The 13,572-nt window shown below is 38.1% G+C and overlaps 1 protein-coding gene across 4 annotated transcripts in view; it reads right to left on the bottom strand.

The window, feature by feature from the left end:
* BLNK (B cell linker) overlaps positions 1–11,764 on the bottom strand; it is a 100,307-nt gene extending 88,543 nt beyond the window's left edge. For 3 of the 4 annotated variants that reach the window (XM_040605488.1, XM_040605489.1, XM_040605490.1), the window contains exons 1-2: positions 11,661–11,764; positions 6,917–6,979 (exon numbers count right to left, since the gene is read on the bottom strand). In XM_040605488.1, the coding sequence (XP_040461422.1) occupies positions 6,917–6,979; positions 11,661–11,735 (138 nt within the window). In that variant the 5' untranslated portion in view covers positions 11,736–11,764. Of the gene's footprint in view, positions 1–6,916; positions 6,980–11,660 lie in introns of those variants that run through there. The other variant, XM_040605496.1, reaches the window with a different exon arrangement.
* Between the last annotated feature and the right edge of the window lie 1,808 nt (positions 11,765–13,572).

Here is a 13,572-nt window from a genome sequence, read left to right as displayed (position 1 = left end):
AGGAGGAAGTTCAAAACTGGAAAGCCTGAGACTGTGTGGAGTTTTCCTATTTTTCAGCTCAGGGCTTTAAAGTCGATGTTGGAAACAATGATACAATGGCTTACAAATTTCCACAACTTCTCACATTCTTTTTCATGTTCCTTGAATTTGAAAGGTCCACAAAATTTGGAGGATATTTTGAATAATATTTAAAATTGTCAGTAAACTTTAAGAACGTAGAATTCTGCATCAAAAGCTATGCCTTTAATCCATATTTAATATGATTGTGACTAATGTGACATTTAGAATTTGATTGGGTTGTTGTGTGCCAGAGCTTAAAGACTGGAAAGCAGACAAGCACTTCTCATCACTTGCAGCTACAGCATAAAACAAACTAATTTATGTTCAGCTCATTTCTGGCAGCAGCATTTGGAACATGAATAGAAATGTTCTTCTATCACAGAAAAAATTAAGGGGTTGCTCCTGCAATGAATATTCTTGCACTGTCTAGGATTTCATACTACAGGTTCGCATTGCTAGATCATGGCATTAGATAATTTTATTAAATTGTTTTTGAGATTTTTGAAATTATCTTAGCAGTAAAATAAATGTAAATTATTAGATACAAGTGCAGTTTATAAGCTAATGTTCATGGGTATCTGGTGTTAATGATGGTTAACTTTGTATCCTGGTCTAATATTTTGAGTGTTTTCTTTACTAATATTAATATATTTTGAAATTAATAAGTTGTTAGCTAAAATCACTTGTGTTATGTGTCAGATAACGATGCATAACTTCACTGTGCCCTAGATTTCAGAAATTGTATCTACATTCAGTAACCTACCTTCATATTTATCTCTGGCGTTTTTTTGAAGAATAAGGAGAAATATGCAAATTTTGCTTTTACTTACTGTATGGATGCTTTATGCTTTGTTGAAGATATATGAATATGTAATGGACCTGTAACTTACTACTTAATTGAAGATTATTGATAAGCAGCAGATGTGCTAAGCTGTGAAATATCTCCCTTTCAGACCTGGTCTCTTTAAGGTCACTCTTTGATTCTAGCTCCTTTGTATATTTAACATCTGCCTCCTTTCTATGCTATGTTCTTACCATTTTCCTCTTTTTGAAATGGCTGTAAGTAAGTGTGATTCTGCTTTTAGAAATCATTTCATATTTGGTTAGAAACAGCAAGAAACAGAACCAAACCCCTCCATACTTGATGGCCAATGATGTTCAGGGTGACCTAGGAAGCTTTGCTAATTGTCCCTTTGCAGGCAGCCCCCCTGCATCACTCCAAGAATTGCTAAGGGGCAAAGACTGCACTTCTGCTCTTAGTTACATTTTCAGCCTTCTGTTTTAATGCTTTGCACCCATCTCCCCTGAGGAGAAACTATTTTCAGTTTTCACCTGCCCTGAGAAAGTTTCATTTTAAACAGCTTTAACTTGACAGGGTTTCGAAGTCTGTAAAGCATTTGCTATAGGGATAGGCGCCGAGGATCACTTGTCTTTGCCACAAAAGAGTTCAAGCTCTTAAGGTGTCTGGTTCCTACCACTACCCAGGCTTTTTGTCGAGAAAGTGAGCCCAGAGCCTGTAGAAATACCTGGAAATGAAGGTCCTTCTGCAAAAAATACCTTTCATATCTGAGCTGGCTCATCTACTTCTGATGGGGAACCTCTAGAGCTGAGAAGGATGGAAATGAGGAAAGCCTGTAGGACTGCAAATCAATGAGAAATCTCAGCAGGAGAAATTTCCTTTCATGAACAATAGGACCTAATTGAGGAGAAAAGGGAAGGGGAGGACCCTGGTTAAAAGCCACACAGAAGCAAAGCGCTAGGTGTAGAAGGTACCTAAGGCAAGGATGTGTAAAGGGAAGGGGTCAGAGAGGGGTTTAGATGCTGCAGAATGTATTAGGAAGGGAGAGTGGGTCTGTGTCAGAAGACAGGTAAATGTGAATAGGAGAAAGGAATGTCAGAGGAATTAGAAATTGCGCAGAAAACCAATTATATTAACAGTTACCTGGCCTAATCATGCTTTGCAGCTGAAAATACATATGTTTGTAACATCACTTTTCTGTTGTGAGCGGTTGCTGCTTTTTGCCATGGGGACCTTGTGTGCTTGCCAAAGGTGGGACAAAGAATGCCAGCATTGCTTCTTCTCACACCAAACACTTGGGTACCCCAAAGTGCTAGTATTGCAATGATTCTAAATAAGCTTTTTTTAATGGCTTTCTGAGACAAGTGGTATATTATTAAACCCTGGCTATGGAATTGTAGCATTTGGCTGTCAACAGGCAGCCTGACAGTGTGACTCAACAGTACCTGCAACTTGCACTGTATCTTTGGACCTCGCCCATATGCAAGCTTTCTATGCTAGCTTGATACTTGGGAAAAACACTGCAAGAGTTTTTGGCCTTTTCCCAGGGGAACTGGGTTACAAAAATGTACTCAGCAAGCTTCTAACTTCTGTTGGTTTAATTTTCTAATTTCTGTTGCTATGCAAGACCTAGAAAACATTATTTCTGCCCCTGCCTGAATCATCCAAATTTTATTTGTAAAACTAAGTTTACAGGGATAGATGTCAGAGGACCTGATGCTAGTTAGCTGTTTCCTAACAGATATCCAAGCAGCCAAAACCAATTTTAATGTGTCCTTCCATCTATTCCCCTACTCCGTGCTGCTAAAATACCACTTGCAGTATTGGGAAGCACTCTTAGCTGAACCTGGGGAAGTGACTTGGGCCTTGTGGGACTCTGCACATTTACGTAGCAACAGAGGAGCTCAAGGTGTGTGTGTTCAATTGTTGTCACTAGAGAAAGCAGATGTAGTTCCTGGCCTTTCCTGTCTGCTGCTTTTGCATTGCAGGGATGGGAAGGAACTTCCAAGTGAGACGATAGTTGCTTTTTCTCAGTAGCATTGCTGACATAAATGGATGTCAAAGTACAACCTCGGTGAGTCGAACCTGGCAAGCTGTGGCAATGTTTTGCACTGGCAGGGAGGCCTGAATCTCCTGCAGGAAGACACAGGTTCTTTTCTCTAAATATTACTTAAAAATCCCCAATAGCGTATTCGTGAAGAAAATGGTTCTAGTTTTCTCCAAGCACCATATTCCAGCCATGGGATTCAAAACACGTTTTGAAATAGCAAGAAAGAGGACAAACACACAAAACCTGCTTAGAATCAATGTCTGACCATTTTGTGATGTTTGAGATTTCTTTTAGTAAGTTTCAATATACAAATCCAATAGTCTACTTTTTTTTGATTCCGAGTTCAAGTAAAAATTCACTGGGTTTTATGTCTTTTTTTTTTTTTTTAAATCTGTCAGTGGGAATTCAAAGCAGGATTAAAAAAAATAATCAAACAACCAACTTACTCTTAGAGGGAACTGAAAATCAGAGTACAGTATAGCAAGTTCAGACATTAAAAAGCAAGAGAGAATATAATATGCTTTGTGCAATGCAGCTGTGGCTAAATGCCGATTTGCACATCGGGACTAGATTAGCATCATTCAGATGTGACCTGCATGTTGAATAACTATTCTAAGTATAGTGCTATTGCTAAAAAATAAAACTGCAGGGTACACTTCAGATCTAATAAACCACCCTTTTGCACTTTTAGATTCTGTAGAAGTGTAAAAGAAGAGCTGTTACTTCTAAATTTTTATAAAATGCATGTTGTTTCCTATAAAAGGTCAGTTTGATACTCAGTATGTTTATAAAACAGGATGTAATACTGCTATAAAAGTGGTGTGTTTTAAAGACAAGAAATATTCAAAGAAATGACCATATAAATGTTTATTACTCTATTTCTATTCTGAAACCAGTCAAAATTGATTTATCACAGATTATGTAGCTACAGGGCCTGCATGCCTCGACTTAGAACATTTTAAACTTCAAAAAGACCTTAGTATTGTTAAATACATCTGATTCACTTTCAAATTAAATGTAATTTGCATTTTACAGAAGGGATGTGTTGTGCAGGAGGGCCCCCTAAGAAGTTTTGTTTTAAGTGGTGAGCTTTTGGATAATTCCTTTCCGTGCATTTTCCCAGTTTTTGACAACTTTGGAAAAATTAGAGATGAGTGTCCTTGCTGAAACCACACAGAAGAGAGGCACATCTGGCGTGTTGTTTTTTATATCCTGTGATAAACGTGTATTGTGCTGGTTGCACACGTTGCTTTCCAGGAAACATATCTTCCAGTAAGACCCACCAGTGGGCCAGTGTGCCACCTGCCCCACAGGGTTGTTGCCTCTCTGAATTTTGGCTTCTCTCACTAATACAAAGGCCTGCACTGCATATGCTTAAGGTGTCAGTGCCATGGCAGAGTTTTGGGGCAGGCTGGAGGAGTTTATGATGAGAAGGGCTTGTCTGAGAACTGTGAAGCACTGCTGGTAGGCATTGAGTTGGCTCCACTCAGGCTGTCCTCTGAGCCCTCACAGGTGCCTTACTGCAGCAAGACCATGGATGGAATGCAGTTTTTCAGACCATGCAAAAGTAAAACAGAAAATTGTGCCGCTCTGAATGTGTGGTGGGGGAAAGCTGGCATGGAACACACCACATGAGAGTTGCTTCCTTCTTTATGTGCCAGGCTAGAAGTAATTTTCTGTCCAGTGATACTTAACATACCTCATAGCAAAACCAGATCTCTGTCTAAATATCAGTCTAAAATTGGGTCGACATGTAGAAAAGCTGCATGTATGTCATGAGATTTATACATGTGGATAGCATCTCTGTGCATGTAGTGGCAAACTTGTGTTTGCTTTCTAAAAATTATTAATGTGAAGGTAAACCTGCCACTCCTTCTTAGTCGATGGCATCAGGCTTGCTCAAGTGTTTTCTGTTTTATGGGTTTTGTGTTCGGTTTGGTTATTTTTTGTTGTTGTTTTTTGTTTGGGTTTTGAGGGGTTTTTTTGTTCACTGCTGTCTAGTGATAGATGACCAGCTTTTCCCTAGTGACTTTTAGCTCAATATCCAAAAGTGATATTGAACTTCTGTTAAGACTTTGCAGGGTGTAGTGAGGTAAAAACACATGCCCCTTATAACTGAACGATGAACTGAGGTGCAAAGCCTAAGGTTCTTGCCAAACTTAATAAACAGACACAATAAGAAAATCAGAATTTTGGATTTCCAGACACCTTTATGCAAACCAGTAGACCTGGTCAGAGAATTGTGCTTTAAGTTGCGTAGACAGAAACTGAGGTTTTTCTGAAGTGGAAATGTGTACCTTGGCCATCTGGTTATTCCATCATATATTGTTAAGGTGGAGCTTCTAAGGGTATGCTTTCTAAATCAGACACCTTGTAATGGAGCAGGAACTTTTCATTCCTGGAACATTATAAATTTATTATATACTAGGCTAGGAGCTTGGAATAAAAAAACTGGGCAATTGATTTAATTACAAGTTAATACACTTGTAATATTACTTGTAAGTAGGAGAATAGCATCTTGTAGTTACTCAAATATTGCTATTAATGATAGTAAAATATAGATTCCTGAATCTTTTTTTTTTAGTACTGTCATAATTAATTCTGTTTCAAGCATACAGATCTATCACATTGACAATGCTACTGAACAATTCAATTAAAGAACACATGAAAGCTGTAGGAAGATTGCTACCAGTGTGGGAAAGAGACCTGTCATTTTGTCTACAAGGCCATCAAAAATTGATGTTGCTTATTGTATCACATGTATACTACCATGTTTTCTGCAGTGCAAAATAATCTTTAAAGATGTGTTAAAGATAATACATAGTTTGGAGAACATACTAGGAAATACTTTCATTTTTAAGCATACTGCTTTTCTATCACAGACCATCACCGAAGATCATGCATTGTTCCCGTTGGGTTTTTTCACTTGTGTTTTTATTAGGTTACCACTAATGTCTGAAAATATTTCTCAGATCCTTTTCCACTTTTATGTACAGCTTTACTTGCAGCAGGCACAAGAAGACAACACATTCACTTCTAGGTGTAACTTCACTCCCTCTCATCCAGCAATGGGCATTACAGCCCCTTTAGGGGTTCAGTTTATAATGCATGAATGGGACAGGGATCAATCTTTATCTGACTGATTTGTTAGCCCTACTATGCTAGCATGAACTGTTAGTAAAACCCAATTTTATTTTACAGCTGTGCAGTTTAAAACAAAGTGAACCTGCGTGCACCTGAGTAGCTGTGGTCTAATGAATAGTTTTGCAGGACTGAAGCCCTTGTTAACATAAACAGCAGCAACTCCTGATGCATCCAGAAAACAGTTCTGTTGAGCAATGAAGTATCAAGCAACCATAATTTCTCTGCAGTACAAAAATATAACAGTGATTTTACTTTTAAAATAGATCTTAAAGGTCTTTTACTTCAACAGCTACACAAATGGAATTAGTGGCAGAGGAATCGCACCAGCTCAAGGAGTTGTTCTATTCCTCTCTTCTAATTAGTTGCAATCAATCAACTGCACTCATGCAAACAATTCTACAGAGGTCAACAAAGGAAGTTATTGGATTTTTTTCTGACATCATTCCTAGTATTTGTGAACTTTTATTGTAAAATTCATGTAGATTTCTGTACTAGTAAATGTTTTTAATCATGCAGATTTTATGAAAAAACTTTTGCATAAACAATGGCTTTAAAATATATTTTCTTAAAAAATCTCCACCCCCTCTCTAAGTTCTATTTCAGGAGACGTTCCCTGCCAAGCTGTGTGCTAATGGCTGATTCTGTATATCTGCACTCCCTCTGGAGAGGGAGAAGAGCTCTCTGGGATTTCTGTTGTGTAGGGGAGTTCCTCAGGTCAGAGATATAAATCAACCCGCTAAAATGTGAAATCGTAGCAACTGATGAATTGTGGGTGAAGAAGGAAAATGTCAGATTATTTCCTGGCACTGTAAGGAATACAATCCTCATGCTTGAATGATAGCTGTTATGAAATGTATGCTTACCAAGAAACGAGATCCATTCATGCCCAGTTTTTCAACCACCACAGCAGATTCAGGCATTCCAAACTGAGGTGAGCAAAGATAAAATTATTACAATAGTATGAAACTTGACATTTGTAAACAAACTGATTAATGTTTCTATGCTCAAATACTTGGGGTTGTGGAAATCTTTATACTACTTGGTATGGCTACGTAGAAAAAGAATATTCGACAGAATAACTGTAATGCTTAAAAAAAAAAAAGTGTATTCTTTCTTATGTGAAAGTCACAGTATTACGTCTTTCTTAGGAAGAAAGGTTACAGCGAATAAAGGCTGATAACATTGTGAATGGAGTAGACAATATGAAATTATGAAGCAGCAACTGTAACAGAAATGGAACAAGGAGCCCAACAGAAATACACTGTGGGACTTCAGTTGTGATGGGATAAGAGGAGGCCATAATTAGAAATAGGATAAAAGGTAGCTTGTGATAAAAGCCCGTGAGTAGCTGTGCCTTTGCTTCAGGAAATGGTTATATCACTGACTGCTGGAAAGTAAAGGCTATCTAATAGAAAGCTTTGTCGTTACATGCCAGTTTACAAACTTCTGGCTGCTGCTTGGCTTCAGCACCAAATGTTTGGGCTAAGTGTGCCTTGCAGTTCCCATGATAGATGGGCATTGCTGGACAGAATTCGGGTTAGGAAACAGGATTCCTTTTCTGTAATGTAGTTGTGGTGGTGTTTTTTAAGAAACTTGGTGTTGATTATAAATTAAAATGAAACAGGAATGTCGAGATACTACATCTTTATGACAGAAACTAAATAGTAATTTGGAAAAAAAGTGGACACATTGGATTTCCTTTATCAAAAAGTAGAAGGGAGTGGAGCAGGACTGAAGATGTCCTAAAAATCTGTATTACATGACTTAGCCTGGATTTTCAAAGAAATTACTTTGTTATTCATGGAAGTGGAGGGGTGGGTGCGTAGAAATCTTTTATTCAAGAATGTACCACTCCTGAAATGAGTTTTAGTATTTGTAATGCTTAGCTGTAAATCTTTGTAGCAGTAATGATCAACTCAAACACAGAAAAATATAAGTGAAAATAAATTATTCTTATAGAAATACTTGTGTTTTGTCTAATACAATTCTTTATTTCTAGAATATTTAAAACTGATCATGCTTAAAAACATTTGAAGTGTATTTTATCTACCTTTTTGATATGAAAGGTTCAAATTCTGACAGTTTGATCTATAAGCTAATATGTTTGAATTTATAAATTGTTATTTTATACTGTGATTGGGGGAGTGCTGCCTGTTTGTTTGCAATAGGGAATAGATCACAATTCAAAGGAGAGGGTTGCTGTGGGTGTTGGACCAGTGGTTGTGGGATGTGTTAATTTGCCATCAGTTGCACTGATGTTGGTGGAGAGGCAAAGAATCAAGGTAATGCACGCTTTCTGCTCATCTTGTGCCTATCTGTTTCTAGTTATTGGCTCTGTCTCCAGTTTTTGGCTCTGACTGGCTGCTTTTGTGCTTTACGTTATGCTATTAATCAAGCATGTGACTTTGTGTGAGGGAAAATTTGATCTTTTTACATGGTTAGCTTGTCAGACAAGCAGGTGTCTCACTACTGGTGTTTGGTGATGACCACAGAGCCTTTCATTTTCTAAAAATACATTAACTCCATAACATTAAGATCAGTAATGAGGAGAGGGACTAGACTACAAGGCAAATGGAGACCAAGCAGATAAACTCTACATGCAGAGTGGAATATCTCAGTCTTGTTGCAATTATAGCATAGATGCAAGATAACAGGGAAGTTACATGCACGTGGCTAAGAGGTTTCAATTATTATCTTCACTTATTTATGAGGAAAAAAGCAAAATCAATAAGGTTAATTAATTTTTAGTAGTGAAGTTATTGATTATATATAAATGCCTTTCATGAAGCTGGAAACGCTTTGCAGAATGGCTAGCTGTAACTTTTGTACTTGGAAAACACAAAAATCTGTTATGGAAACATAATGAAGATTGTTACAGAAACGCTAAAATTGCACTGTAGATGTGCCTTATACATATATATTATGGCACCAACCTCAGTATACCTCTTTTAGAAGACCCAGCCTCAGTCACAACACACTGATGTGACTTTCCTGAACTGCTGTTCTATTGTGTTCTGTTCAGTGCTCACTGCTTCTCTGCTATCTTGTATACCTGTACTGCACAGTATTCAAACCTTCCCTGAACCCAGAACTTTTTTTTTTTCTGAGCTGTTCTACAGCATTTTTTATTGTCTGAGTGCTTCAGAAACTTTAACTGTTTTTCCTAAGACCACCGTGTGAAATGAAAAAGGGAGTGGAGGTACATGAGAAGTAAAACTCATGCAGTATCCAGTGGTTTTGGATGCCTAACTACAGCTATATAGAATCTGAGAGATAGGCATGTATCTTTGCATATTCAATATTTTGGCGGTTTTACTCTCTGAGCAGAGCTGTCACTGTGGCTACAACTCTCACCTCTCACCACTTCTGCAAATCAGAGCATGGAATTTCAAATCAAGCAGTCAGGAAATGTCATGTTTTGTCTGGGTGACTTGCATGGCTACAGGTAAAAATGCTGAGCTGGGGCAATGGCAAAATCTGATATTTCAAGGCAGAATTAAATTAACATTACCATGAACTCATTCTTTTTCAGCAAGCCCTGGCCTTGGGCACCTTACAATTTCTGTAATGGCTCAGAGTAGTGCACACACATACTGGTTTCCTTGCATTGAAGAAGGCAGGTTTTTGTGAATGCAAAGGTAGCACACAAAGAAGCAATTACAGACTACTATGATGTGTGTGTAAAAGAGGGCAAATTCCGGTTATAGAGCTATTCCCAGTTCTGGCACATTTGAGTGCTCATTTCTGCAACCTTAATGGCATTATTTTAGGGTTCATGCACTTGTATGGCCAGTCTCAGGGATGGGAGATCTGGCAGAGCCCTGGGTGCGTTGGCTGTCTGTGGAAATGGTGGTAGTGTCTGTCCAGGTGCGGAGGCTCTGGAGCTCTGGTAGTGGGAGCTGAATGGTTCTGTACACAGTGGCTGCAGGCAAATGGCTGCTGCTTCCCAGCACTAGTCCTTGATACACAGCATGGTCAAGCACTTAATGTTGGTTGTACCATAGTAATTAGATCACTGAGCTGCTTTAATTGGTGATGTGAGTGTGAACATAGGCAGTAACTAACACAGACGTGGAAGACTCGCTCTTAACAAGTATGAAGCCAGTAGTTATGGTGTCTGTTGAAATTTCCCTTGAAGCCTCTGAGCTATTGAACAATTGCTGTTAAATTTTCTGTCTTGTATTCTGCTGTAGAATTGCAGGGTACTTTAAATTCATTATATCTTCTATTAATTAGTCTGATTTCCTTTAAGCTGAAAGGCTTTCAGCTAATTAATCCTCTGAGTTGCTGTTCACAGTTTAGCTGGTATGTTATCATTATGGTATGAATTAGTTCCATGGAATAAGTTAGCTTTCTCAACGTGGGGACAAAGGTCCTATTGTGATACAGCTGCATTGTAAAACTGTCTGTGGTTTGTTTGTTTTTGGGGTTTTTTTGTTTGTGTTTTTTAAATTGTACACAAATGAGCATATGTATTTATGCACAAGGCAGGATGGAAACATAGTAATATGAAAAGAGCATTTTGAACTTGGGCCTAATATTCATGCGGCTACAAATGGACCCTTTGTAGAAACACTTTATAACATTGTATTATTTTCCTTGAAAAACACTGTATGCTCCTTCAAATGAAAAGGATGAGAAAATTTAACGACGATAAATTCCACGGTTGGTGTAAAGCAGGTACTGGTAAAGATTGGTGCTTTTACAGTAAGAAGTATGACGAACACAAGACAGAAAAATCCTGTATATAAAATTTTATAGATAAACTTGCATTAAAAAAAACCCAAACACAACCAACAGAAGGAATGTAAAATGAGACTATATATCCAAATGCAGTGAATAGACCTTTTTGTGTAACTTAGTTACAGGTAGAAGTCTAAAACCTGTCATAGTATTCGGTAAGTTACAGGGAAAAATCTGGTATCAAGAAAAGGATATATCATGGAGAATGTATTTTATATATGTCGGAGGAGATTGTTCAAGCAGTGAAAGGATGACTGAAGAGAAGCTTGGAATATTTTGTGCAATTTGGATTATTTTACATATACTAGAAAGGTCATTGCAGAACTAGGAAATGTGCAAGCAGACAGAGCAGCAAACATGAAAAAAATAAAAAAGCTCAAGTACTTTAAACTTAAGCAACATGTAACAACTACTGTGGGTATATATACATTGAGAAGAAAAAATGAACAGTAGATTCTTATTGACAAGCTGTAAATTTTAAAGCAATATTCAAATTTAAAATCTATATCCACTTTCAGTAAAATGGTTATTTCCTCCCAGCAGGAAATAAATTGGGGCATGAAATACCTTTTCTATTATAAGAAATATCCCTGTGAGCAAACATTATATGATTTGCCATATAGAAGATCTTAGCTAGCAGCTTCTACCATGAATTACATTTCTATAAAAAAGGAGAGCACTAAGAAACATAATATTAACAAGTTCTTGGGGATGACAATTGCTGACTAATCTATTTTCAGTACTTTTGAATGTCTGCGCTAGATTTAGGATAAGATACCTGCTTTTCAAATATAAATCCAGTAAGAATTTCTGCTAGCTGAATATAGACTAGACTATCTGAAATGTTACATGTACATTCAGTACCTGTCTTAGGAGATCTGCAACTTGAAAAGCAGTCCAGTTCTCAAATTCCTCTTGAGATGGTAGTTTTGTGGCCATGTTGCTCTCCTTGAGAAAGGCTTGATCTATATGAGTAACACTGAACTGTTGCTTCACTGTTTTTTACCGAGCTGCTGTAGAAATCCTAGGAGGAAGTCCCTTTTGCAACTTTTTTTTCCTGTTTGCTCACTTAAAGTGAACGTCTATAAGGGGTGATTTAGGAAGTACCAATGTTCTTCTATGAGTGACCCTTTCCAGTATAAAGAAACTGTAAGTTATTACATCACCTTATGCAAATATCAATCATTGCTGAAATGAGTTAAACAAATTCTGCTGCAAATCAGTGTATGGAATATTTCTGTCATCAGCATCTTAGAGGTTTAAATATGGAAGCTATTTTTTATATTTATTACAAAATCAATTAGTGATAGCTCTCGTCTGCCTTGAACAACTTGATCCAGCTGCTTGGATCTGCCCTTAAACTGCATTTGACTTGCTTGTGGGTTTTGACATATTGTGTCGTGGTGTTTAGACACACAAAACTAGATCTCAGTTGCAGAACTTGTACTTCCATATTGTCACATCATATAATCTCATTCTTTGTCAAGCCTGGGCATCATACTTATGGGCTTAAATAAATCACTCAGTTATTCTAAGGTGTTATATAATCTAAAGTTTGGGATTTTTTTCTTAAGACACACTCCCCACCCCCCTTATTACTGCTAAAGAACAAATTGTTGATAAATTCATTCTAGTGCTGTGTTATCTTTTCCAAAGTTAGGGCTAAAATAAAGAGCTTGTACTGAGTCAGACCATAAGCTCCTCCAGTCCAGCATCTCCTTTTCTGACTGGTCAGAAGTGAGCTACCTAGGAAACTGTATAGAAACAGGGCAAGCATGTAAGACTTCCATAGTATTCTCCCAGTCTCCAACCATTTGGAACTCAGTGACTTGTTGGTCTGGATGTGGTTTTTACATATGTTGCATGTATATCACATAAGTTACACCAGTCATTCCCAAATTTCAAGCCATGACTATGACTGTTATCATTTAAGGAAGGACATGCTCAATGGACTGGGCAGGCATGGCCAGGAATTTCTCCTGGGCTGCATGAGGAGGAAGGCAAATGTCTTTAGTGGAGACTGGGGCTCAGATGGAGTTACGAGGGAGCAGAGCCAACGAGGCTCAAGGTGGGCACTTCTGCCCCTTCCCACTCCTGTCCCTGTCCAGCCATGTCTTCTGAGCTGCATCCCCACTCAACTCACAGCCCTTCTCTGCCTCTGCACCATTAATACAGAATACACTTCCAGTTTGAGAGGGGCAGCATATGTTAATTCTTGATTGGAGAAGGGAGCAGGGTGCATATTCTAAAATGGAGCAAAGGGGAAATGCTTGAGAGCCACTGCTTTATAGAATGGGCAATGAAATTGCAAAGATGCAGCTGCTGCTGCTGAAACAAACTCAGATTATTTTGCTCAGCAGTTCTGAGTCACCACAACAGGTCAAAATACGAGAGCTTCCATAAAAGGCCGGAGGCTAAGGAATGTGATATTCTGCTTTCCAATTACTCTTCCTGTTTTATTTTCCAGCGCAAAATGGATTTGGGGCACATGTTCAAAGATTAAAATGGATTTCAGCTAAGTTGTCTCATCTGCTCTCCTTCTTCAAATTTTCCTGCATGTATTTTTGCTGTTAGTGACTGACATGTCAGTTGTTGCCAGTGAATACTCTTAACTCTTTCCTGTCTTGTGGCTTTGCAGAACATTGAATCTGGAAAAACTCAGCTCCTGGAATTTCAGCAGTGCAGAACTGAGATAGAAGTCCTTCCAACTTAAACTTGTCCTTCTCAGAATAATCTCCAAGTGCCTGGTTGGCACGCTATAAGAAAAATTATGTTG

Source organism: Falco naumanni, chromosome 9, assembly GCF_017639655.2.
Source record: "Falco naumanni isolate bFalNau1 chromosome 9, bFalNau1.pat, whole genome shotgun sequence".
Taxonomy (NCBI): domain Eukaryota; kingdom Metazoa; phylum Chordata; class Aves; order Falconiformes; family Falconidae; genus Falco; species Falco naumanni.
This window is presented reverse-complemented; position numbering and strand designations above follow the sequence as displayed.